The 27,630-nt window shown below is 46.6% G+C and overlaps 1 protein-coding gene across 3 annotated transcripts in view; it reads left to right on the top strand.

Annotated features, from left to right (window-relative positions):
- Positions 1 to 27,630, top strand: part of NUDT2 (nudix hydrolase 2) — a 221,011-nt gene that overhangs the window by 98,333 nt on the left and 95,048 nt on the right. For all 3 annotated transcript variants that reach the window (XM_069626842.1, XM_069626843.1, XM_069626844.1), the window contains one exon: positions 3,907 to 4,043. In XM_069626842.1, the coding sequence (XP_069482943.1) occupies positions 3,914 to 4,043 (130 nt within the window). In that variant the 5' untranslated portion in view covers positions 3,907 to 3,913. The remainder of the gene's footprint in view (positions 1 to 3,906; positions 4,044 to 27,630) is intronic.

The raw sequence follows: 27,630 nt of genomic DNA, 5'->3' as shown, positions 1-27,630 counted from the left end.
GCTAGTGGCAGCGAGTCTCAGAAGAGGGGGGGATTCACGTTTATCCCTATTTGGACAATTGGATGATCAAGGCACGTTCTCCAGAACAAGCCCAGGATCATCTATCCAAGACTTGCCACTTCCTTCACAAACTAGGGTTTTCTCTGAATTTAAGAGTCAAACATGATACCATCACAGAAGCTCCAGTTTATAGGAGCAGTCTTGGATACTGCATTTTTCTGGTGCCAGAAGCCAGATTGAGGATGAGATCCCTTCAATGGGCCCTCAGGACTCAATGGTCCCAATTTTCTGGGAAAAAGACAGATCTTTTACAAGTTCCAACCAGGGTAGCACAGGATCTACAATGGTGGGCTTGCAAGAAACGTATCCTCAAGGTAGAATCTTTTTGGCAATCATGGCCGGAGATAACGGTAGTAACAGACGCCTCACGGGGTGAGGAGCTCACACCAACGAGTTGACAATCAGCAGTCAGCTGTCGTTGGTCTCCATCGGAGTCCAGACTACACATCAACCTATTAGAGCTGAGGGCGATCAGACTAGCTCTGAAGGCCTTCCTGCCCTCTGTACGGGGAAAGAATGTCCTGATAATGACGGACAACACAGTGGCCATGTACTACCTCAACAAGAGAGGAGGAGTAGGGTCACTGCCACTGTGCAGAGGGGCAATGCAGCTCTGGTTCTGGGCAATACAAGAAGGGATCTCTCCATCTGCCATTCACCTAGCAGGAGAGCAAAACACCGCGGCAGACGCTCTGAGCAGGCAGAGCTCAGTCTCCCACGAGTGGGAACTAGTTCAGGAAGTCCTTCAAGAGATCTTCACCCTTTGGGGAACCCCTCAAGTGGATCTGTTCGTGACCATTGTCAACAGGAAGTGCTAACTGTACTGCTCAAGGGAATTTCCCCCGAAAGGAACTCTAGGAGACGTATTCGTAGTGGAATGGGAGTTTCCTCTTCTATATGCGTTCCCTCCAGTCCCTGTGATCCCTCAGGTAATCAGGAGGTTGAGAAAGTTCAGGAAAACCATGAACCTAATTGCCCTGGATTGGGCTAGGAGAACGTGGTACCCGGACCTTCTCGACATGTCCATCTGCCCTCCAATAAGTCTTCCAAAAAGAGAGGATCTTCTCTCGCAAGAGCGAGGTCACGTTCTCCATCCAGATGTCAACACACTCAACCTTCACGCATGGCTTCTGAGAGGTTGAGATGCAAGGATTGGGACCTTCCGGATGATGATATGGAATTTTGCTTTCGGCCAGAGGCCAGCAACAAAATCCTTGTACCGGTGTCGTTGGAACAAGTTCAGTAACTGGTGCAGGGATACGAATGTGGATCCCTTTGAATGTGACATTCCAATGGTATTATCTTTCCTGTTACATTTAGCTAATCTGGGGCTCCAGGTTAAGACAAAAAAGGATACGTAGCAGCGCTATCTATCTTCAAGCGCTCTTCAGAAGAAAAATCTTATTTTAAGATACCTTTTTAATAATTTTCTTAAAGGTTTAAAAAATGTTTTTCCACCAATACCCTTTCAAGTTCCTGTGTGGGATTGAAATTTGGTACTTAAATTTCTGACATGTGCACCATTTGAGCCTTTACATTCTTGTCCGTTAAGGCTTCTTACGTTAAAAACAATACTTCTAATTGCATTGACATATGCCTGCAGAGTAGGTGAGTTGCAGGCACTTTCCAGTGGTCCTCCTCACACCATCATTCATAAAGACAACGTTGTCCTTCGAGTCAAACCCTCTTTTCTACCAAAAATAGTTTGACTTTCATCTGTCACAGAAAATAATTCTACCTGTGTTCTACCCTCCTCTCACACAAGTAAGGAAGAGGAAAGACTGCATAGGCTAGATCCCAGAAGGGCTCTTAGCTTCTACATCTCAAGATTGTCAAAAATACGTCACTGTGAACAACTATTTGTGGCATACACTGGTCGTAAATTAGGACTAGCTGTAACCAAACAAACATTATCAGGATGGATAATCTTAGCCATAACGGAGTGTTATAGGCTAGCTGGAAAAGATCTCCCTGAGGGATTAAGAGCTCATTCAACTAGGGGCATAGCAACTTCAACAGCACTTAAGAGGGGTGTCCCTGTACAAGACATTTATGCAGCAGCCACATGGTCATCCATGCATACTTTCATCAAACATTATGCTTTGGACTCAACTACCTCTCAGGGAGGTCTATTTGCCAAATCTGTACTACATTCGGTACATGAATAAAAAGACACCTGTACTCCCGCCTCCAATAGGAAACTGCTTTGGGAGTCTATCTAAGATGAGGAATACGTGGGAGGACACCATCCATTCGAAGAACAAGTTACTTACCAACTGTAACGTTCTTTCGATTGGATGTTCCTCCCACATATTCCTCATCTTATATACATCCTTACCTTTAGGTTTCGCCAAGGATGCATCGAAGATGAGGAATATGTGGGAGGAACATCCAATCGAAAGAACGTTACTTGGTAAGTAACTTGTTCTTCTACTAGCAGCAACACTATTTCCAGCGGCAGTATTACTGCTGCTACAATAGTAGTGCCTCCAGTAACCATTGTAGTAGCAGTAGCTATTCAGCTAGAAGTACTAAAAGTACTGTAGTGCCATCGCTACTATTGCCAGTTCTATTTATGGTACTAATACTACCAGTATTATTAGTAATGCTACTTCTGAGGTCATTTGTAAGAGGCTTAGTAGGGGCCATATATAACCACATGTCAGACAAGCCTCAGCCCAGTTAGAGTACTATGGTGGCGACCGTTGCATAATAAAACCTACATAACCTAACTAATACTACTGGTTGGAGTAATGATAGTTGTAGTATTAGGTTTCATACTACTTCTAATGGCAGTATTATCAGCAGTACAGGTAGCAGTGATGCAAGTAAATTACGTATTTTTGAACTTTCACCAGTGACGTACCACTAACCTTGCTACTACCAGTACTAGAGTTACTACCCTTACTATTACTATTCGTTATACCACTACAGGAGAAGTAGTCTTACTACGAACTGAAGGTATCGTTACTGCTACAAATGTTGGCACTATTACTAGGCTTACTAGCAGTAATATTAGTGCTTCTGCAAGCCATACTGGTAGTAGTAATATTAGATGTACTTGTAGCAGTACTGCTCCTGATACTGGTAGTCGTGCTACTACTGGTACTAGTACTACTGATGGCAGAAGTGCTAATATTATGTTGGTATTATTCATCGTAAGTGCTGCTACTCCTACTATGACTGCTAATGCTACTGATATTGGTAATTACGTCTGGTAGCAGTAGTACTACTGTTGGTAGTGTTACTACTACTAATAGTTACACCACTACTTCTGACATCTCCAATATTGGTGTGAACGGTTTAATAGGTGAAGTGAATTTGTTGGTGTAAAGTAAAAGAAAATTCATCTCTTTGCTGCTGTAATGGATCTGCAGACTGCACGGCCTCTCTTCCTCTGTCACTGTATTGAAAGCAGCTCCCAAAATAGAGGCAAGCGTAGCAAGTAAAATGCTTCCAAAAATATTAAAAATAAGACTGACTGAAATTTTTGTTTGTCCAGACAAAGTTATGAATTGCATATTTGATTTTATTTTTGTAAGAGCTGTAGATCGCCTTGAACTGCTTTGGTAAATCCTCATATTCATCATATGTAATGCTGTTTCCATCCCAGATACTGACACATACCCTTTGCTCCCAATCACTCCATGTTTGTGAACTTTACAGAATGCTACTTCAACTGATTAATTGATTTCTAGATTAAAAAAAGTAAGGGTACTTATTTCTTCTCCATTAATGCTCGACGCAGGATTACTAAACATTAGTGTAATCCATGTGAATTGTGATGCTCACTTATTTTCATTCAGAACATTAGGCCATTTACTCTCTTCATTTTTAAATTTTCAGATTCACCATGGCATTCAGAGCTTGCGGCTTGATCATCGTCAGACGGCTTCAACAAGCAGCACCTGCCATTTGTGACAACATTGAATTCCTTCTGCTGCAAACATCTTACGGGTCACATCATTGGACGCCACCAAAAGGTAATTCAGTGGCATCTGAAACAAAATGTTATTTCAGAAATTTCCACGGAGAAAGCGAAACATAATGAACATTCCCTACCCTTGCACATTCCATTAATTCCACCTTCTCCATATCGTAGAAATGATTAGATAATCAAGAACTACAATGAAGTTGTACAGTCCGTAACATTTTCAAGGGCCTCTTCCCGTGCAAGACACAGCTATCAAATGCCCTCAGCTGCATGTCTACTGATCTGCGTGCCTAGATGAGCCTCGGATTCATACATTAGTTTCAATTCCATATTGCATCGCAGTATGAGTCCTAAATCATCCATACAACAGAGAGGCCATGCATGGCCAGCAGCAATACCAGATGAACATACTACCAAATGCCATTCAAAACAATGAGTCTTCAAATTGACTGAGCTATCCTAAAAGCAGGGCTAATCCACGCTTTCCTCAAAAACCCCATTGTGGACCCAGACAATCTTGCAAACTGCCACCTGACCACTAGCCCCTACCCCGTTCATTTGGAAAATAATGAAGTCAGTTGCCAACCAACACGGCCTGCTCTGCGTTTACTAGTTTGGTTCAGACCAAAATGTACCACTGAAGTAGCAAGCATCCACGTCTTGGATGACCCTCTTGAAATCATGGAGAAAGTTGACTCGCGCCTCTGTGGTCTTTTTCGATCTCTGTCACTTTCCACCTCCCATTGACCAGCCTATTCATCAACAGAATGGGCTTCTCAGGCTCTCTGGTTCGCATCTTATCTCTCAAGCAGGCACCACACCATCCAGATAGACCACAGGCAAGGCTCAATATACTTCCTGGTGATCTTTAATCTAGGCAGCTACTCCTCCAAGATCAAATTCCTACTCCTCGCCAACAACACCGAAAACCCAAACATACAGACCTGGCTATCAACCATGAACTTTGAGGGCTTCTCACCCGAGCTTGCCTCCAGCGCCAGGTCCCTCGGGTACCACGTCGACAAACACCTCTCCTTCAAGACTTGCATAGCTAAGAAAAAACACGTGCAGCTTGGTATCCGCACTCCCTTCTGCAAAGAGTCACGTCCTTCCTCCTTCCGGACAGCTTTAGATCCACCTGTTCAAGCACTGGTCCTATCCCACCTGGATGGGGGCAATGCACTCCTCGAAGGCCTTCTGTTGTCCTCCCTTGTTCCTCTGCGAAGTGTCCTATATGCGGCTGCGTGCCTCCTCAAGGGTCCAGGCAGATAAAACCACATCACATCAGCCCTCATAGACGTTCACTGGCTCCTACTGCACGCACAAATCACCTTCAAGTCTTGCTGCATCATCTATAAGGCATTTGCCCTCAAGTCACCCAGCTACCTCACAGAGAAACTCTGCATCTCAGGATTACGTCCGAAGTTTGGAACAGAAACAACACTCTTATTTGTATACGACAAGCTGTTGGAGGTCGCAGGTGAAGGATGGCTATCCCTGTTAGTGATGCTAGACCCGTCTGCGGCCTTCGACACAGTTGATCATAACCTCACTTGCATGATCGTTTGTGAGTGGTGGGGCATGTTTCTGAACATGCTATCAAATGGTTCGGAAAATATTTGACTAACAGACAGCAACAAGTCAAATTTGAAGGTTTCATCTCGGACCCATTGTAATGGGATGCAGTGTTCCCCAGGGATCCTCGTTATCCCCCTTGCTCTTTTTTTTCCCAAGTAAGTTTTTATTGACATTTCTTAAACAATCTGTGTTGATATAAACTATTTCTCTCACCTACCCCGATCCCAATAGGTCAGAGTTCTTCCCATCTTTGATCTTGTCCATGGAGTATTTGTCATACCTCCTCATGACTCGCTGTTTCCATTGGGTTGATCTGCGCCAAGACAACCTAGAGACCACCCTTCATTGGCCTCCCTCACTTCCTCCTTCCTTCTGTCGCCGTCACCTCCTCTTGCCTTTATCCAGGGTCACTACTCCCCCAGACCCAGGAGCTTCATTTTCTCTGGGCACCAGGCTCCCTTGGAATCCTTCTTGAGACATTTTAGGACCAAGTCCCAGTCTATAAGAAATGTCTGATGTTCTACCCTTAGTGAGTGTGTCACCTTTTCCAGGGCTGCTAGGTTCCACATTTTCCCTACCCATTCATGCTCCGTGAGTGGGTCCTTAGCTTTCCATTTGCGGCCCACCAGCAACGCCCCTGGAATGCCATTACTAGAATCACGTATATCTTCCATTGGGCCTTCGTGGGCAACTTGTCCAGGTTTCTATCCATGCCCATAATAAACAGCCCTGTGTTGGCCCCAATGTTCAGGCCCAACATGTCTTTGATTGCTTCTTGGATCATCTCCCAGAAAGGTACTATTTTTGGGCAATGCCACCATATGTGACCCCGGGAGCCCTCTCCACCACATCCCCTCCAGCAGGAGGCAGCCTTCTGATAGACTTTGAATAGTTTGCATGGAGTGAGGTGCCATTGGTACATCGGCTTTGTCCAGATTTCCTGAATTTGCAGGGAGTTTGTTAGCTTGGGAATGTTTGCCCACAGGGTCTGCCTCTGATCTATGTCAATTGATTGTATGACCTCCAGTTCCCAGTTGCCCATGAATTTCCTTTTCCCCCAGTTCCTCCCCTTCCATAAGTAACCTGTACATCTCCCCTACGAAGTGTCTGTCCTCTGAATTAGATGATACATCTTTTTCGAATGGAGTCAACTCCCTGGTTGCTGCCTCCTTTATTTTGGGATGTTGGGCCCAATGCCTCAGTTGTGCGTATCGAAAACTCTCCCTTCTCCCACTCCGAAATTGCTCTTGCATTGGGGGAAGGATTTCATCTGCCCCCCTTTATATAGGTCCCCCAAGGGCCTACAGCCCCCTTCCTGCCAGGTGTCAAAACCTCAATTGACCTCCCCCCCACCCCCCTACCCCAGCGTGAATTGTAGGTTTGTGAAGATCTGCATGAGTGGCGATGGGCAGGTGGTCATTTTATCTCTTTACCGCTTCATCCCACATATGTCCTACCAATGCTTCAATTCCGCTGCAATACATGTTTTGAGGCCCATCCTCCCGGGGAAGCCACAACACTTTTTCCAGATCAGTAACCGCTACCGCTATGTCCATCTCCCTCCATTTCTTCCCCGGTCATCCTTCGCCCAGTCCCATAAAACCCTAATCTGTGCTGCTCGGTAATGTATCGGGTCGGGCTCCCCCATTCCTCCCCTATACCTGGGCTGCTGCATCAGTATGTGAGCTATTCTAGGTTTCTTATTTTCCCAGATATAGGCCTGTGTGAGTTTGCGTAACTTTCTGAAGAAAGTGCCGGCACCTTGGCAGGGATTCCCATAAACGCATACAATAGTTTCCGCAGAATAACCATTTGGATGGCGTTAAACCTGCCCATTCAGGAGATAGCTTGTGGCCCCCAAACCTGAAGCAACCCATCATCAGTTCCAATGGCGGGGGATAATTGGCCTTGAATAGCTGGTCAATGGATTTTGTTATGTAAATTCCCAAGTACCTTATCTTGCCCGGGGCCCACGCGAACACTGAAATTACCTTCAACTCCCTTTCCTCTTGCAGGCAAAACACTTCCGACTTGCTCTTGTTGATTTTTTAACCCTGCTACCTGTCTAAATTCCGCCATGGTTCTGTTTACTGCCTCTAGTGACTCACAGGGGTTTGTTAGGGTTAGCAGCATGTCGTCCGCAAACGCAGCCACCTTATGGGCCCTTCCACCGAAAGGCACCCCCCTGATCGCCTGGGAGGAGATCGTTTTACTAAGGAGTAAATGGCGTACAGTAACGGCGACAGGGGGCAGCCATGTTTCGTGTCTCTAGACACTGCCACTCGGTCCGACATGAACGCCTCCCCGAATCCCATTTTATGCATTGTAGAGAAAAGGAACCCCCATGCCACCATGTCAAAAGCTTTTTTCAGCGTCGAGGAGGACCACTAAAGCCTTGGTCTGGGATTTGTTAACTTTCATTAATACGTGGGCAATTCTCCTAGTGTTGTCATGTTTGCCTACCCAGTACGAACCCTTACTGGTCGGCTTCCACTAGGTATGGGAGAAGGGGATCTAGTCTGCCTTAGTATAGATCTCTGTATGCGCCGCATGTTGTGGGGTCCTTCCCTTGCTTGGGGATTAGTACCACTTTAGCCTCCTCCATTGATTGTGTTATCCCTCCCCCCAACCCCAAAGCCATTAAATAGGGCTACCATGCGTGGAGTGAACACGTCCATAAATTACTTCTAAAACTCTGTAGTAAAGCGTCGGGGCCTGGGGCTTTATTAGATGGAAGTGCTGCGATAGTTGCGAGTACTTATTCTCTGGATAACTCCTTTTCTAACTATGCCCGCTCTGCCACAGTTCTCCCAGGTAATTTACACCTCTCCAGGTGTTCCGCCTGGCCCCCTTCATCCGGGCTATCCGAACGATAGACCGCCCCAGAATTCCTCGCAAATTCCCTTTTAATCGCCAAGTGTTCCGTGGTCTCTTCCCACCACCCTACCCCCCCCCCTTATCTGAGCCATAAAATCTGTTGCCACCAACCGTCAAGGACACTCCGATCTAAGGACCAGCTCCTACTGAGCGTTCCCCAATTGATATGTGTTCTAGAGGAGAGAGACAATTTTCAGTTGCAGGTCCGAAACTTTGGAACAGTATCCCTTTGGAGATCAGGGCTTGCGATGTACTTCTTCAGTTCCGCAAGGCCCTTAAAACCTTTCCGTTTTATAACAGGCATTTTACTGGTGGGATTATCCTACGCTGCCTGTTATGGAACGTCTGGATGCTCTTCTTTTTGGCTATTTGAGTTGTTAGCGCTTGTTAATACCAACTGCGCCTTTATATGGTTGAGTCCGTCCTGAATGCGCTATAAATAATCAAATCTCTGGCAGACAGCGCATCACCAGAAGCCAGGACACATGCAGACTTGAACTCCACCTCTGCAAAAAGTAAAGGACCAGAAAACAAGCCGTCTTTGCCTACACCCCAAGACTATGGAAACCTCCTCTGTCGGCATCAGACTGGCTCCCAGGCTCACACGCTGCTACAATTCAGAAAAGAACTCTAGACCCACCTTCAAGGAGTCTCTCCACCTCAACACGTAGGCCATCACATTGCCGTCCCACTCCTTCCCGCCACAGCTGTACCACCTCATTTGTGCCCCCTCTGTATCCTACCACCAGCTGTATATCTATTCTGTTGGTGCCTCTGAAAAGCACTATGTTATGTTATGTATCTGTATTGGGCTATACCTCTGTAAAGCACTTGATTGCTCTCGAAGCTATGTCCACGCTCAACAAATCAAAGAAAAGGGGGTTGGACTCTGGCTGCCTCTTCCTCTGAGACACTAACAGGTGTCGCGCTAGCATACATGAGACCAAGTCTACGCTAGTAAGACTTGTGATTTTTTTTTGTAATAGAACCCAACAACAATTTTTTCACGGGTGCTTAAGAATTTTTATTTGGGACACACCCCAAAAGATTTTTTAAAAAGACATAGACAAATTAAAAGTCCATTGTCACAAATTGTATTTTCATTATATTGTATCGGCATATAATGTCAACAACACTTAGTCATTAATACAACAAAGTTATCAAATGCAATATTATTGTTCATGCACTGAGAAGGAGTCGACACTTAGATGTGTTTCCAGCTATATAACAACGCAGATGTAGATGGTGGGTTGTTCTATAGCTTTCCTCAGGACTGTGAAATCGGGTAGTCTTGTGTGTGTTTCTCTGACCAAGCTATGGATGAGGAACAAGAAAAAAGGGGGGGACATGTGCTGTTTAAAAGGGTTCTATAGAATAAGAAACTAAAAAAGCATGATGCTAAGCTCAGACATACCTGTCTTCAACAGTATATTGTCTCAGGGCAGGATGGTGCGTGTCCTACTTGTGTCATGAAAGGACACTTGCATCTAACACACGCTGTGTCCTATATATTGCAGCGGAGACTTCTCCTGCAACTCCACAGAACAATCACCACCTGGTCTGGCATACTCGGATTCGCCATTCCCCACGCACCATCCTGCCCTGAGACAATATACTGTTGAAGACAGGTATGTCTGAGCTTAGCATCATGCTTTTTTAGTTTCTTATTCTATAGAACCCTTTTAAACAGCACATGTCCCCCCCTTTTTCTTGTTCCTCATCCATAGCTTGGTCAGAGAAACACACACAAGACTACCCGATTTCACAGTCCTGAGGAAAGCTATAGAACAACCCACCATCTACATCTGCGTTGTTATATAGCTGGAAACACATCTAAGTGTCGACTCCTTCTCAGTGCATGAACAATAATATTGCATTTGATAACTTTGTTGTATTAATGACTAAGTGTTGTTGACATTATATGCCGATACAATATAATGAAAATACAATTTGTGACAATGGACTTTTAATTTGTCTATGTCTTTTTAAAAAATCTTTTGGGGTGTGTCCCAAATAAAAATTCTTAAGCACCCGTGAAAAAATTGTTGTTGGGTTCTATTACAAAAAAATCACAAGTCTTACTAGCGTAGACTTGGTCTCATGTATTCTAGCGCGACACCTGTTAGTGTCTCAGAGGAAGAGGCAGCCAGAGTCCAACCCCCTTTTCTTTGCAGTGTAAATTCGTCCTCCAGACTCAGGCCCCTCTATAAAATACAAAGAGGATCCCCCCTTTCCCTTCCTTATAAACCACGCTCAACAAATACCATAATAATTGTTTAGTATCTGGCTCTACTGCAAGCGTGAACTGAAATCATGTGTATGTCAAATGCATCTATAGGAGAGCACAGACCAGGATTCTGGGGGCGGTGGGAGTGGGGGTGTGGGGGGGCGGTGGGGGTTGGTTGCTCAGTCTGCTATATAACATGCACGGTCTTTGAGGTGGAGGATGTGGGTGTTGGGAGTAGGATAGCGCAGGAGTGGGCTGAGACCTTCAACCATTAGATTTTATATTTAAATCTGTGGAGGGGGCAGTCTTCAGATGACAGGGTTTTTTCACTCCACGTTCTATCCTCATTATTGTGCACATTCAAAAATCTGGCATTTCTTTTACCTAGTTCACACATCAATCAAGCTGCAGCCAAGCTTACACTGCCTAGCCCAAAGGTAGCGCATCCACCATGCGGTATTCCCTCTGTGTAAACCAGTTTAACTGTTTTTCTATTGCTGTACCCTCTCGCACCCCCTCATACAATTTAACAGCCTGTTACTGAAAGTGTATGGCCTTAAGTTAGGTACTACTTCTTAGACCAACAATTCTCCCTTTGCATTTTCAAAATGTGTGCGAACGAAAACATTTTAGGAGTTAATACTTTGCAGTAGGATTGCGTGGTATATATGTTTAAAGCAGTGTTAGCGGAGGTTCCGACAATTACGTTTGACAGGTACGTTTATGTACTGTTTATATGCTGAGCCAGCAAATTAAATTTACAAACCAGTGACTATGAGATGTTATTTATAACGCGCTTAATACCCAGAGGTTTCTAAGCGCGGACCCGGGGATCAAATCTGTGTTGCTCAGTGTCGTCTTGCTTCCTATCACGATCCTAGTACCTATGCAATGTATACTTAGATGTTCCCCTTGAACCTATCAGAATCCCAAGTATGTTTTTAAGTATTTTTTATTTTTTAGTTCGTGTCACGAATGACAAATTCTTAGTATATATAAGTGTGTTTTTTGAGGAAATGCTTCGAGATTATGCTGTGCGACATCCGTTGTTGTCCGTTGTACTCCCATTTTAGACAATTGAGATTAAAACAGTATTACTTTGCCAACTTCCTGAGTCGCTCTTGTTATTTGGTATAAGAGTTATTCTGACTCCCCATCCATCGAACGATGCGCTTCCTCATTTAAAAGAACCATAAGGGTTCAATGCGCCCTTTGGTTTGCAGTATGGCACACCAAATGTCCCAGTTAGCTTAATTTCAGAGGAGTCCAGATTGAAAGATCTATATGAAAATGTGCAGACCGCCAGTGGAGTGGACACTTCCCCGGAATTAGAATTTGGAAAGCCTGAGTCCGTGGAACATGCAGATGACTCTTACAGGTAGATGACCAGGGTAGTGGATTATCTGGGATGGAGCAGACATGTCCTCCCTTTCGAACAAGATGACCTTACAGACCTCCTTGATAAAGGTACTCAAAAGTAGCCCATTTTACCTTTTCACATTGCTCTTCAGAAGAGAGTGAGTGTCAATTGGGAAGCAACGGAGTCAAGTCCGGCAGTAAATAAGAACTTGAAAAGAAAATACTGTCCAAGTAGTGACCCCAGCTACTTATCGAAAAACACCCTACCGCCGGAAGTCTGGTGGTGCAGGTGGCAACCGCTACCTCAAAACAGGCAGCTTATATGACCATCTCACCAGATAGAGATGATAAAAGGGTAGATGCCTGGTCAAGAAAGGTATTTTCTGCCGGGAGCATGGCTCTTAAATCATCCAACTCCACAGGTGCCTTGGCAAAGTTTTCATACACTCTATGGGACTGAATTTCTATAGCGGCTGAGCATATTCTGGAAGAGGAGGAAAGAGATGGTTTCTTGTCAATTGTTAAGGATGGCAAAGAAGCCATATGCAGGTCTCTTCAATCAGGACTGGATTCTGCTGACTGCACCAGCAGAGCCATGGTGGCAAGCAGTCATTCACAGATGGTCGTGGTTAAGCAAGTCTGGATTTGCACCATATGTGCAATCTAGACCCCTTAACATGCCTTTTGACGGGTCTCACCTTTTTGAGAAGCTGCAGACCTCAAAGGTGGCAGCCAAATCTTTGGGTGCCGCTATTAGACAGCCTCTGCCTTTTCAAACCAGTGCACTGTCTTGGAGGGGTAGATCCTTTAGCTACTACTCCTCAGTTCGAAGAGCGAGAGGAATGGCGGTCATAGTGGATAAAGAAGATTCCCTCGTGGTGGACGAGGGAGAGGTGCAACGCCTGTACAAGCTGCGGAATCTTTACCAACGGTCACTGCTTCAGCCATCTCAAAACCAGTGGGATGACAGACTGTCTCAGCATCTGAAAGAATGGTAAGACATAACTTCGGATGCTTGGGCATTTGAAACCATAGCCCAAGTTTACTGCCTTCTTTTCATTCAGAGACCTCAGAACCATCCACCGGAGTGCCATTCTTGGAAAGTTCCAGATCCGTTCCTTGCGCAGGAAATTTTGACCCTGCTAAAGAAGGGTGCCATAGAGCTGGTACCTGTAGCGGAGAGGAACAAAGGATGGTACTCTCCATATTTCCTAATCCCCCAAGAAGGTTGGAGGGCTGAGACCCATCTTGGACTTTAGATACTTGAACAAGTTCCTCAGGAGGGACAAGTTGAAGATGGTCACACTCGGATCCTTCAGACTTCCCAACTCCAGGTTTAGATGGTGTCATTGGACCTTCAGAATGCTTATTTCCATGTGCTAATTCATCTCCAGCACAGAAAGTACCTGCGGTTCACCGTTGGCGGTTCTCATGATCATTTTGGAGTTCTCCATCCTGAGGGTTTCACCAAACTGATGGCGGTGGTGGCAGCGAGTCTCAGGAGAGGGGGGGGGAATTCATGTCAACCCCTACCTGGACGATTGGCTTTTCAGGGCACGTTCTCCCGAACAAGTCCTGGATCATCTCAACGTCACCTGCCACACTCTTCACAGACTGGGCTTCTCCCTCAATTACAAAAAGTCCCATATGAAACCATATCAAAAGCTCCAGTTCACCGGGGCTGTACTAGATACATCCTTGTGAAAGAGCTTGCCATCCGAGGTTAGGGCTCAAGACATTCTGCAGATGGTCCCCAGGTTTCAGATTGCCCAGCGTCTCCCAGCCTTCGACTTTTTGAGTTTGTTCGGCCTCATGGCATCCTGCATTCTTCTGGTGCCACTCGTTTGAGAATGAGATACCTTCAATGGGTTCTCGGGACACAATGGTCTCCATTCCCAGGCAACTTGTCAGACCTGCTTCAAGTTCCAGACAGGGTCGCACAGGATCTTCTGTGGTGGGCCTGCGAGGGCAACATTCTGAAGGGAGAAGCTTTTTGGCAACCATGGCCGGAGATAACAGTAGTGACGGACACCTCACTCACTGAGTGGGAAGCCCACGCCAATGATCTCACGATCAGCAGCCGTTGGCCTCCATCGGAGTCCAAACTACATATCAATCATTTGGAGCCGACAGCAATCAAGACTTGCACTGAAGGCTTTTCTGTTATCTGTACGGGGAAAGAATGACTGACAACACAGTGGCCATGTACTACCTCAACAAGAGAGGAGGTGTAGGGTCTGTGCAGAGAGGCAATGCAGCTTTGGTACTGGGCAATTCAAGAAGGAATCTCCCTATCAGCAGTTCAGCTAGCCATGGAGGAGAACACAGCAGCGGACACTCTGACCAGGCAGAGCAGTCTCTCACGATTGGGAACTAGCTCAGGAAGTCCATCAAGAGATATTCACCCTTTGGGGAAACTCTCAAGTGGATCTGTTCATGACAAGTCTTAACCGGAAGTGCGAACTGTACTGCTCCAGGGAATTTCATACAAGAGGAGCTCTAGCAGACTTGTTATTGGTGGACTGGGAGTATCCATTCCTGTACGCGTTTCTGCCAGTCCCCATCATTCTTCACATGATCAGGAGGTTGAGAAAGTTCGGAAAATCCATGATGCTCATTTCCCCGGATTGGACCAGGAGGATGTGGTACCCAGACTTTCTGGACATGTCCATCTGCCCTCTAATATGTGTTCCACAAAGAGAGGACCTTCCCTTGTGAGAGAAGGGTCGGATTCTCCATCCAGAGGTTAAGACACTTGGCCTTCACACATAGTTTCTGAGAAGCTGAGATACAAGGATTGGGGCCTCCCGGATGATGTAAAAGATTTTTTATTCAGCCAGAAGGCCAGCAACGAAGCCTTTGTACTTGTGATGGCTGCTCCCGGGGAGCCAGGCCAGGCCCAGCGTCCCCGGAAGCAGACCTATCACCCACATCACCGGATCCAGCAGACCGCTACTGGGGCCCTTTGGACCACGTCCTGACGCCTTTGGCGCCAGGCTCATAAAAGGCTTCAGTCCTGGCGCCGTAGGCGCCAGGCTCATTTGGGCAAAACATGTCATAATGCTTGGGTGGACTTACCTGAGGCAGACCATGCTGCTTACTCACCCAGAGCAATCCAGTCTGGCTGAGGTCTCCAGCCATTTAGGCTGGAAGGAACTATTTTTCCTCTTCAGGAACTCTTTTTCTTACCTGGGTGGGGCCGGAGGAAGGATACTCACCTGAAGCACTCCTCTATTTAAACCACGCCTGAAGGAATTCACGTGCTTCGCGTTATTCTGCATCAGCAGCAGGACGCTTACCGAGTCGGCTCCTGCATCCTGGCTCCTGACACGCCCGCAGCTCCTGGAACACCTAAAAGACAAAAGGAGAGAAAAGACAAGCATCCAAAGCTTTACTCACCGGAATCCTGCACTCGGGGAAACCTTCTTCAGACAATCCTGCAAAAGAAAAGCACAAGGTTAGCAGCGCACCACAACGCTCGTCGCAGCGCCGCTTTCTCTTACCTTATCGTGCAGAAACGGCTACAAAGCTTGCCGCACCTCGGCACCTGCAAAAAGGGGAAAGACACGATCAGAAGCGCTCCGCTTCACCCGGTGCTACACCTATTCCACTTACCTTTACGAGGCCTTACCACGAACAGCAGTTTCGACGCCGGCAGCGAATCGGCTCCTGCAAAAGGGGAGAAGGTGAGCATCGGACTTGATACAGGAGGGAATACTCACCTAAGGACTTACCAGATTTTGTTTGAACTCAATCCTCCATTCGGGTCAGAAGGGCCTTTCTGCCTTTTCTAGACCCCGGCCCCTAAGTGGAAAAGACATTTAATATAATCTAAAGACTACATACTTACGGCAATCCCGAAGTGGGATCGAACAGCCAGAGGAATCGTGCCCACTAAATACCCCAGTGAAGTAACTGGAGTCAACGCGCCCCTGCACCAGAAGCAGGAAGGAGGGCTCATCCTTACAGAAAATAAGGTGAGAGCCCACAAAAACCGAACTAGCGACAAGGGGATTTAGAAGTGGGAGATAGGGGGGAGCAGATACTCTTTCCAGCAGATATTAACTCCCTCTTTCCCACCTACAGAAAAATTATCCTGCGAGCCAGACAGACGAGATTCGGGGGAGGGCCAGTCCAGTCCATCTTCCGGGCCCTGCGCTTTACTGTAGAAGAATTGGTAGCAGTCCAGAATGGGTCAGCGCCTCTGTGGGAATCAGGTGAGCGTTACAGTACTGCTGCCGTTAGAACAAATTCTGCAGCTGGTGCAGGGACAAGAATGTGGACTCTTTGCTATGCAAACCACTGGTGGTGTTATCCTTTCTACTGTACCCAGACAATCTGGGGCTCTAGGTTGGGACCATTAAGGGTTATTTGGTGGCGTTATCCATCTTCAAGCGCTTGTCTGAAGAAACTTCATATTTTAAGATAACATTTCTGAAGGGACTCACTAATGTGTTCCCTCCATCGCCCTTTCAGGTTCCCGTTTGGGACCTCAGTCTGGTGTTAAAATGTCTTGTGTTCACCATTTGAACCTCTACATTCATGTCCCTTAAGTTTACTAATTTTCAAGACCAACTTGTTGGTAGCACTAGCTTCAGCACGTGAGTGGGTTGTAGGCACTATCCGCTAAACCTCCATTTCCCAAGGAGAATGTCGTCCTGTGGGTTAAGCCTTCATTTCTACCTAAGGTCATTTCAGACTTTAATTTTGGAAGAAAAAGATTGCGCTAGCCACTTTCTATACTCCACCTCATCCTGGCAAGGAGGAGAGGTTGCACAGGCTCGATCCACGTAGGACTCTGAGCTTCTACATTTGAAGGTTGTCAAAACCATGCCTGGATGACCAGCAATTCATAGGTTGTATGGGTCATAGACTGGGTCAGGCTGTAACAAAGCAGACCTTATCCAGATGGATTATTCTAGCTATTTCAGAATGTTATGTTATTTGGTATTTATATAGCGCTCTATATATAATTGGTATGACCTTAAAGCGCCGGTAGGTTGAACGCCCTCGGGGGCCATAGTCCAGGTCAGTTGAGAGAGTAAGGTGTCATCGGTGCTTGCATGCACCAGTTATGTGTGCAGCTGATGTAATTGTCTGATGTCAGCTGCATCCTAGCATTGGGTGTGGTGGTATTGATATCAGTTGAATGTGTGCAGTCTGGAGGGTGGACACCAAGACTGGGTTCTGGCTGCGTTAGGCCTGTGTGGGACGCTTATGTGTGCAGCTAGGCCGGGGTGTAGCTGCGTTTTATTAGAACGATGAGGTGTTCATGGGTTAATGTTCGTAAATGAGCAGCTGGGCCGAAATTGATTGAGGGGTGTAGCTGCACTCTAATTGTGTGATGGTGTAGAGTAAGCATAATGACATGGAAGGTGAGTGTTTGGTGGAGTTATGATCTAAGGAACTTGCTATTTGGATTTGAAGCGTGCGCTTGCTTAATAGGGACTTATTTGTCTTATTCAGTGGTGGATCTCATTGAGCATTAGTCATAGGGATACAAGGTTCCATTGCTTCAGGTGGTCGTGGACGATATTACGGAAAGAGCCATGTTTTTAGAGCTTTGCAGAAGGTCACATGGTCTTGGGTGTGTTAAATATGGGGGGAAAGCGAGTTCCACAGAGTTGGGGCCAAGGTTGAAAAGGCGGATCCTCCGATTCTGACAGAATTAGAGGTTGGAATTAGTAGAAGGAGGGACAGTGCTTGATCTTAGGGTGTGGGATGGAAGGTAGGGTTTGATCTTTTCTTGTAGGTACAACGGGCCGGTCTTGTGCACTGCTCGATGAGTGATGCATAGGGTCTTGAAGGTGGCCTTTTGCCCAACAGGGAGCCAGTGGAGAGTTCGAGAGCTGGCGAGATGTGGTCTTGGATCCAGTGCAAGGAGCAGTTTTGCAGCAGCGTTTTAGGCTCTTTGGAGTTTGAGTTGGCATGTCGGAGCTCCTAGGTATAGGGAGTTGGCATAGTCCAGTCTCGACATCACAATAGACATAATTGCGGAAAGTCTGTTCGAGTAGGAGAGGCAGGGAAAAATGTGTCTGAAGTTTGAGATGGTAGTGAGAGCATTTTGACATGTTGATCTAACGGGAGAGGGTTGGGCCCGATTCCATAGTGCAGCTTACGTGTTTCACTATATCTGAGGAGGTGGAGGGGGCAGAGGGACTGGGGCCATGGACTAGATCTGGTAGAAGGGCAGTGTTGCCGCACACCATGACTTTAGTTTTATCAGGGTTCAAAAGGAGGTGGTTTGTCTTCCATTGGTCAATATCGCGGAGACATGCTTCAAGGTTGGGAAAGAGGTTGGTGCCTGACTTGGGGATTCTTAGGATAATTTGGGTATCGTCAGTGTAGTTGTAGCAGGAGATGTGTATGCGGATGATTCCTGGTAGTGGTCATATAGAGGTTGAACAGGAAAGCAGACAGGCATGCGCCTTGGGGTACTCCAGTGTTCACTGAGCGAGCAGTTAAGACATAAGGGGAGAGGAGGGTTATTTTGTTTCCTGTTGCTGAGGAAGGAGGCGATCTGTTTGAGAGCAGTGCCACCGATTCCTAGGGAGTGAAGGCGTTCAAGGAGGATTGAGTGGTTAACCGTGTCAAAGGCTGCAGAGCGACCGAGAAGAATCAATGCTGCACAGCCTTCAGAGTCTGCAGTGAGCTTGATCATCCCAGATCGATAATGGGGTGTTTTCAGTTCCATGTCGTTGTATGAAGCCTGATTGTGCGGGTTTGAGGAGGCAGTTGGATTCTACAAAGGTGTTGAGCTGGTCGTATGCAGTCCGGTCAAAGAGTTTTGTAAGAAATCTGGTGTTGGAGGTCGCTCTGTAATTCTTGGGGGTAAAGGGTTTTTTTTTTTTTTTTTTTTTTTTTTAAAGAAGTGGCATGACATGCACTATTTTGAAGGCATCAGGGAAGATGCCAGAGATGAGGGATTCATTTAAAGAGGCTCTTGTATGTTCTCCTGCGCATGCAGACTATAATATTTCTGTCAGACCAGAGGCGGGGCAGGTGTCCAGGGGTGACCCAGAGGTTTTGCTGGTTGATAGTAGGTGAAGGAACTCTTCTCTGGAGATGTTTGAAAGAGTCGAAGGTATTGGGTGTTGGGGCGATGGGTTCAGGAGGTGTCGGTGATGGGTGGGTTTGGAGGGTGGGGGAGGAGTAAAGTTTGATGTTAAGGGATGTTGTGCTGTCAAGAGCGGTGTTGCAGAAGTGTAGGGAGAGGGAGTAAGAGTGATTGTGTGGGGGTGGATTGAGTAGAGGAGGAAGTGGGTTTGATGAATTCTGATATTATCATGTGAAGTTCTTTGCTGCGGTTGCCACAGTTCAGAATTCGTTTATTGTAATAGGCTTTTTTGGCTTTCCGGATTTCAGCTTTGTAGTTACGGTGGTGCAAGGCGAACATGGATCAGCTGAGATCGGTCTTAGATGCTTGCCATTTGTGTTATGTTTTTTGGCATTCCTCAGGAGGGGCGTGAACCATTTGGAGGATGGTCCATTGCGTGAGGAAGTGGGGTCCGAGGGGGTGAGAGGAATTAGTGAGTCATTAAGCCTGGAGTCGAAAGAGTCAATGGTTAAGGCTCTATCGGGGGGGAGGGTGTTGCAGGGGGCGAAGAAGCAAGACTTCGGCTAGGTCAGGAAGGATCTTGACTTTGTTCCAGCATTGAGATCTGGACGGGATCCGTAGGAGCAATAGGACAAGGGGCAGGGGTGTGGATAGAGAAAGGGATGGCATAGTGGTCGGTCCAGATGAGTGGTTTGGGACGGGATATATAAACCAGGTCATAGGAGCTGAAAATTGAATCAAGGGTGTGCCCACCTGAGTGGGTTGGATCAGTCGTGTGATGGGAGAGGTTGAGCCCATCAAGACTGTCAACCAGCAGATGAGTCATGGGGTTGTTGGGAATATCGAACTATATATTGAAGTCTCCTAGGACTGTAAGAGATGGGTGATTTGCTTGAATGGTAGCTATTGAATTACAGAGGTTGTTGGCAAAATGTCTGTCGTATCCAGGGAGTCTGTAGATGAGGAGGTAGCTGTGGGAGAAGGTCGGTGGTAGAGCTAGTTTTACTAGAAGGGATTCACAGGAGGGAATGCACGTCTGGGATTCGACGAGTGACACAGATAAATTATGATTGAAGAGGACTGCGACTCTGTCACCTCTGGAGGGTCTATTGTGGGCTATGAGCGAGTAGCCAGGGGGGGTAAGGCTTTGTGTGCTACAGGGGCAAAGTCATTGGAGAACCAGGTTTCAGTGATAAAAATGAGGTCCGGCTTGTGGAGGCTGTGTCTGTTTCTTGCTACGGAGCGGGCATTAAAGAGGATGCAAGTGACTTTGTGGGGGATGTGGATTTGATGGTGTTCATCAGAGTGAGTTTGAGGGACATGGCTGCCCGGTGGGTGTGGTAGGAACACTCAGGGGTGTTATGTTAAGCTAATTTGTATAGCGCACGGTCACCCTAGAGTATAATTGCACTGGAGAAAGGAGATCCCAGCCAAGAAGCCAAGCCAAAAAGTGGCTTAGAATAGGAAAGTTTTAACAGCTTTCCTAAAGGCTAAGTAGTTAGGAGATTTCTTTTTATGGCCTATCCGAGCCCACTTGTAGGTGGGGGACTATGAACAAGTCGGTGGAGGCAGAGCGCAGTGTCCGGTGAGGGACGTAGCGAGTAAATGTAGCCTGGATTTATTTTGCGCCTTGAACATGGAGAGCACGATGCACAATGCCTTAAACTTGATTCGTTGAGTCACCAGGAGCCAGTGCAAGGCTCGGAGAACTGGTGATATATTAGCTCTATATGGTGAGCCTGTAACCATGCAAGCTGCCAAGTTTTGGAGACGATGCAGCCGCCGAATGAGGGCCTTGGGTTGTGCCAAGTGGAAACAATTAAAATAATCTATCCGTGAGATCACCATAGCTGCCACCACTGGAGGACGCAGAGGTGCGGGAATCATGGGAAGCACTTTAAGTGTTTTTTAATTGAAAATGGCCAGATTGACACACAGCCGTTACTTGCTTATCCATGGACAAGGTAGCAGATATTATTACACCTAGGTTCTTCACTTTGTCCACTGGGATAAGAAGAGGACCCAGAGACAGCGGCCAGAAAGAAGACACCCAAAATGTAGGGTTAGGGGGACATGCCACCACTAGCACCTCAGTCTTGTCGGAGTGCAATTTGAGCCAATTGTGGTCCATGCACTCACCCACAGCCGCCAGGCACCGCCGCAAGCACGACAACACTCAGCCTGATCAAGATCTAATTGCATCAGGAGCTGAGTGTCGTCGGCATATGAGTAGCACCTGACACCGAAGGAGCAGATGAGACACACAAGGGCCCAAATATAAATGTTAGAGGATCGGAGACAGAGAAGAGCCTTGCGGTACTCTACAGCTGTGATGACAGGGAGTGGAAAGATAAGGGGGCATAGCGAGTGTCTGGGAACAATCCGCCAGAAATGAAGTGAACCAGGCTAGAACCTGCCCAGATATTCCCATCAGGGAAAGACTGGATAGCAGGATGGGGTGGTCGACCGTGTCGAATGCCGCTGACAGATCTAACAAAATTGGGGCACCCACTCCCCCTGCTTCCACTAGCCTGGCCATGCCATCCTGGACGGCGGCCAAGACACTCTGTGCCTCTACCAGGACGGAACATAGATTGAGCAGAGTCAAGCAGACCTGAAGACTCAAGAAATGTTGATGGTAAACGTGCTACAAGTGATTCTAGCAGTTTAGAGAAAAAAAGGAGGAGAGGGCAGAAATTAGACAGAATAGCAGGGTCCAAAGAGGGCTTCTTAAGGAGAGGAATCACTTTGGCAGCCTTTAATTCTAGAGGCACCATCCCAAACTGATAGCCGCCATGATCTCTCGAAGGAGGTCAGGGGAGACCTGTCATAAATCAGCGGGACGGCATCTGAAGGGAACAGGATTTAATTTTAAGAATAGCAGTCAGAACAGATTCATCAGAGAACCTGAGGAAAAATGACCAATTCGTCGAGATAGTTGAGGTCTCAAGAGCAAGGGAGTGCTTTTCCATAGGAAGGGGAGTGGTGGCTGAATTAGAGATGTTCTGGCGGATAGTATTAATCTTCACGGTAAAATACTGGGAAAGAGCATTGTGCAATTCCTGGGTCAGATTAACTTTAGGGGTCTCTTTTTTTTGGTTGAAGAAAGTGGTGGTTGAAGAAAGTGACCGCAGAAAAAAGAGCTCTAGATTGACGGAGAGGATTCAATATTTTGGTTATATACTCTGCTTTTGCTGCTTTAATGGCTTGTGAGTATTATATTTAACAGGCCTTATAAAGTTTTTTCTGAGTGGGATCATGGGCCTTAATTTAAGCCGAACATTCTTTAGGAGGTCCGAGAACCAGGGCTCTGATGGCAGCCTGCGGGGTTGGAGCAATCGAAAGGGAGCCACTACATCTGCAGCCTCCAGTAGAGCCTGAGCCTGAGATGGGAGCGAGAACGAGGCTTTAGGTGCTGACCTGCACTTGGCACTAACTGATGAAACCATACTTCTGGTGTCTGCCAAGCGCCAAGAGCGCTGCCAAACTTTATCTGCCGAGATCTTGGGCATCCGCCCAGGTGCTTCAAGCATACAGGATACCAAGAAATGCCCGGACCATAGTGTAGGTTCTACAGATTGAACGGTCAGAGAGTAGTTAGTAAAAATCAGGTCTAACGTATTGCCTAACTTGTGCGTAGGTTTATTCACAAGTAATTCCAATTCGTGTAGGCTGTCAAAAAAAATGAGTTAACCAGAGGAGGTCTGGGTTGATTACATTTCACATTAAAATCTCCTAAAACAGTCATGTGGGTGTATTGAACCTGAAGGCCTGACAGTAGGTCAGGAAAGCCTTAATGGAAGTTTCCATAGGAGCCGGGCGGGTGTTATATCGGTAGTAAATGGCAAGTCCACACAGAAGAAAGTCTCTCTGAACAGAAGAGCTTCCATGGGTAGCTTGTGAGGGCAGTTCAATTGGGTGATGGCAAGATTGTACCTGTGGATGATCGCAATCCCACCCCCATGATGGGGGCGGGGGCTGTCGGTCCGCATTAATAATAGAATAGCCAGCAGGGATGGCCTGCACAAGAGAGGGCGGCAGTTGCCTGCAACCATGTCTCAGTGAGGCAGGGCAGGGCGGTGATCAGACAGGAGAGACCATACATCATCACCATGGACGGGGAGGGAACGAGTATTAAGCAACTTCAAGGGAAAAAGATTAGACCTAACCACCTCTGTCAGCGGGGATTGAGGGGGGTGGGGGGGTGGTATCCGTTCCTCCAAAAGAGGATGGCACCAGCATGTCGGAAACGTAATGGTGGCAGTGGCAAGTACAAGTAAAATAAGTAGCACTTACCGAGATGCAGCTTTTCTGCCTGTAGTCGCCGGTCTGCGTCCTCCGAGTCCCGGCACCAATGAAGGAAAAGCCACCCAGTGGTAGCTTTTGTTTACTACAGCTGGCTGGCTTTTCCTTCATTAGTGCCGCAAAAGCAAGCACAGGCGGGCATTGATTTCACAAAATGGATGCCCCCATGTGCTTCCTTTTTGTAAATTTTGAGCTTCATTTGCTCAAAATGTTACTTAGGGATATAAAAATATAAGTGGCAATCTATTTTTTTTATTATTGCCCAACTTTCTTTGCAATAAAATTTTTGGGGCGAACCATTCCTTTAAGGTAACAGGAGCAGTTCTAAGTGAGGAGTGTAGTCAAATAAAGTACAGTATTATCTAAGGGGTCACCCTCTAGATGTGGATCAAGCTACCAGGAACAATTTCTAAGTCACGGAGGGTACTATCTAGATGAGAATCAATGCAGCAAGAGCACATTTCTAAGTGAGTGGCACAAATTAGTAAATCAGAGTATTTCTCAGTGGGCCCGATTTAGATGTGAATCAGCGTAACTTAGCAAGAACTGTTTCTAAGTGAGCGGCACAGGCAAATAATTTACAGTACTACCATAGTAAGCACTTTCTAGATATGAATTAATGCAGCGAGAGCAGATTTGATAAGCGGATCAGTCTGAATAGTTCCCTAAGGTGTGACATAGGCTAATAATTACAGAGCTTGGATAGTGTGCAAAGTGGTAGGGGCTCTGGGTAGAGTGTTTTCTCTACTCTCAACCCAGCCACACTTACCTTTTCTGTAGCTTCTGGTTGACTGCTGTCCGCTGGCTTCCCCTGCTGACACCTGCAGACACAACCTGGAGCCCCGCTTCTGTAAGAAACGCCCTTTGCCTCAGGGCCCTTAGCTGCAAGGGCTGCCGAGCAGAAGTCTGCCCTGGGATGCCCTTTATGGAGGCGTAACCGACCAATCAGGTTGGGAGGGAGGTCTGAGAGGCGGGCTGAGGGAGAACCAGGAAACAGGCTGGCAACGGGGGGGGGGGTGGGTCCACGCCCTGAGATCGCTCAGCGTGCTTTTAAGCACAAATCAAATATTTCCACAAATCAGGAAATGGTGGTGTGGGTCAGGAGACACTTGCCTCACCCAGGAAGCAAGGAGAAAATGCCACAGGCTGGCAGGCAAGTATCCGCCAGAAAGCTTGAGGGCCCATTCCACCAGGGCATGGCTACGTCCTCTGCTCTACAAAGAAGTGTTCCTATTAAAAACATTTGTGAGGCAGCTATGTGGTCTACAATACATACTTTCACTCTCGATTACTGCCTCGATTCTACACTAAGTCAGGATGGAACCTTTGGAAAAGCTGTCCTCCATTCTTTTCATGGAAAGCATTGATAACTTAATTCTTACTCCCTCTACCAAAACAAACCCTGCTTTGGGAGTCTCTCAAAGATGAGGAATACGTGGGAGGACACAATCCATTCGAAGAACAAGTTACTTACCCCTGGTAATTTTCTTTGAACTGGATGTTCCTCCCACGTAAATCTCATCACCCTCCGAGCCTACCCCTCGGGTGAATTTCCCATGCTATTACAGCTTTTGCTCCTTCAGAGCCTAGTACAGTCAAACCTGTGTTGATGCGGGTAGTTCTTCTTGAGAATGACACCAAACAAAAAAAAAATAGAACTGAAGCCAACGGGCACTGCGGGTGCTATACCTTCGATTTTTAAACCAGAATGAACCTAACTATATCCAGTTTGACAAACACCAGTATTTGATAACTTAATTTTATTTAAAGACAGTAAGTTGTTATATAATTGCAGTATTGGTACTGTAAATAAAACGGCATTGTATTCATGTTTTTCAGTAAAGTTTAGGTTAGTGCAGGGGTGCACAACTAGTTTTGCCAGAGGGCCGAATGTACCTTACAAGTTGTCCACAGGTGGCGGATTGTTTGTGTGGGGTAGCCGGGAGAGGCATGTGGTGAATTTACGACTCACCCTGCCCAGACATTTTTATTAAGCATGTGGGGAAACAAACGGGCATTTTGAGGTGTACTTCTTGTCTTTATTGCTATTTTTGCTTTTAATTATGCAGCACATTTCTTAACCAATAGTTTTTCTAGTGCTTATTACCATACTTCACAGCACTGGTGTTAGTACACATTATTACCAAGCCAGAAGAAAAACTGATTTGCCCATGGGCTTCAACATGTTATCCAAAATCATCCGTGCACCCCCAGCAACAACCACCTAACAGAACTAGCTGTCCTTCAGGTGAAAAAGAACTGTGCAGATTTGGGTGGCTGTCATGTGATCTGCCCACATTAATGACTACTTGAGGAAGCACTGGTGTTGGTAAAAGTGTGTACTAAATGCAGAAGACAAACAGTTGTTACTGACCTTGAATATTTCATCCACATTGTGAGCACAAACACTCCCTGGCACCCCAGAAGCATGCACACAATACAGCAAGCCAGTTGTCCCACATGTGAACAAAAGCTGTGCAGACCGCAAGCCTGAGAGGGAAGGGGTAATGATGAGGCTCTATGCTTGGGCCTTCCAAATCTTGCAATTGAAATGGACCCTACCATTTGGGGGGCCTTCTATGACTTGGCCAAGTACATTTTTAAGTGCTCAATTGGGTTTTGGCCACCCTAACTGCTTGCGTTTCTTTGCTCTGTCGGGCAAGGGAGAATAAACCTGTTTGGTGATACTATGCAGCTATTAACCCCCTCCTTTATCTTGGTCAGATTTCTTTGCCACAGAATGAAATTCTAAGGTGGGGCTGGCAGTATACACATATTCTCTAAGCAGGCTCCAGTGTTCAGAAACAAATGGCTGTTCCACTTTAAACATGCATTTGCTGGCCGAAGAAGGACCGCTTCAGAAGATATTCAAAAATCAAAGACACCTTTCATTTTGGTTTCAGCTCTTTGGTGTGAAACAGGGAGTATGGTTGGGGATCCCCCATGTTCCTTGAGACTTGTGTAGAGTGCTATGCAATTTGAACATAAAACCAACTTTCCTACCCCTAGTTATTGTGCTTGCGGCCAATGATGATCACAGTATTTATTTATGATTTGCAAATTTGTAAAATGTACCAGCATAGTGAACTTCAATCTCAAATATGCAGTTCCTTTGGCACAGTTTCAAAAATAATATTAAAGTTTAAAAATTGGTAAAATACATTAAGAATTCTATAAATCCACCTCCCGTGATGCTCCAAAAGATGCAAGCATGGCTGCACTGTGCAGCAAAGCCTGAGCTCCTCTCCCTAACCCTCCTGCTTCAGCCGCAAGCTTACCTTGGGAGCTTAAATCTTGTGACGATGGGCAGGTGGGGCCAGGCATGGACAGTCATGGCGATAGGCATGTGTGGGCAGATAGGGAAAGCAGGCCACAGGGAAAAGCATGCCATGGGGGCAAGGCAGGCAACAGGGGTGAGGTGAGACATGTGAGGGTCTTCCGTTCCGTCAACAGTAAGGAAGAGCCAATTTACCCAATCCCAGTGGTGGTTCTCGTATTTCTGGTCTCCTATTGACTGAGCACACACACTATGTGAAGAATTAGACATCCAGCCATGTACTGCATGCGCTGTGCCAAGAAGGCCAGTAATCGGTGACATCACTAGAAATCAGTATTGGGGGGGGGGGCAAACCAGGGGGCACAAATACAACAAGGTGGGGTGGGGGTGTCGCATCAAATTCTTTAATTGAAGGGGCATAACCTTTCCTCCAAATATGCCAGTGTGATGGAGCGTAGCAAGGGAGCCTGAAACAATCAATAGGCGTTGGGGAGCTTTCTCCCCACCTCCCTCTGAACACTTTAAAAACACAAGCATATACACTGAGATATATTTAAATTAAAGTGCCTTCTTCCCTGGTCCTGATGCTTCGTCCCAGCGCTACAGCTCCTGCTTAGCAGGAACAGGAAGCAAAGAGTGCTTTCTAGTTGGTGCACATGCTTCCAAGAGCCGGAGCGCTGATGACTAAGAGCATCTCTGCGTTTGTATGTGGAAGGAGGTGCAGGAACACCTTCCTCACACATACAAACATGCAGTTCCTCAGCCAGCATCCCCAATGGGCCATGCAAAGTTGAGGAAGGAACCCCCCCCCCCACCCAGCTTTGCATGGCTAATTGGATATGCAATGCTGAGGAACAGAATAGTCAAACGGAAACCGTGTTTCCTTTTGACAGTTCCAGCCAGCCAAGGAGTGATCCCTTAGCTGCATATAGCAGCTGAGAGAGTTTTCAGTGTTT

Source organism: Ambystoma mexicanum, chromosome 6p (genome assembly GCF_040938575.1).
Source record: "Ambystoma mexicanum isolate Mex_15411 chromosome 6p, UKY_AmexF1_1, whole genome shotgun sequence".
Taxonomy (NCBI): domain Eukaryota; kingdom Metazoa; phylum Chordata; class Amphibia; order Caudata; family Ambystomatidae; genus Ambystoma; species Ambystoma mexicanum.
This window is presented reverse-complemented; position numbering and strand designations above follow the sequence as displayed.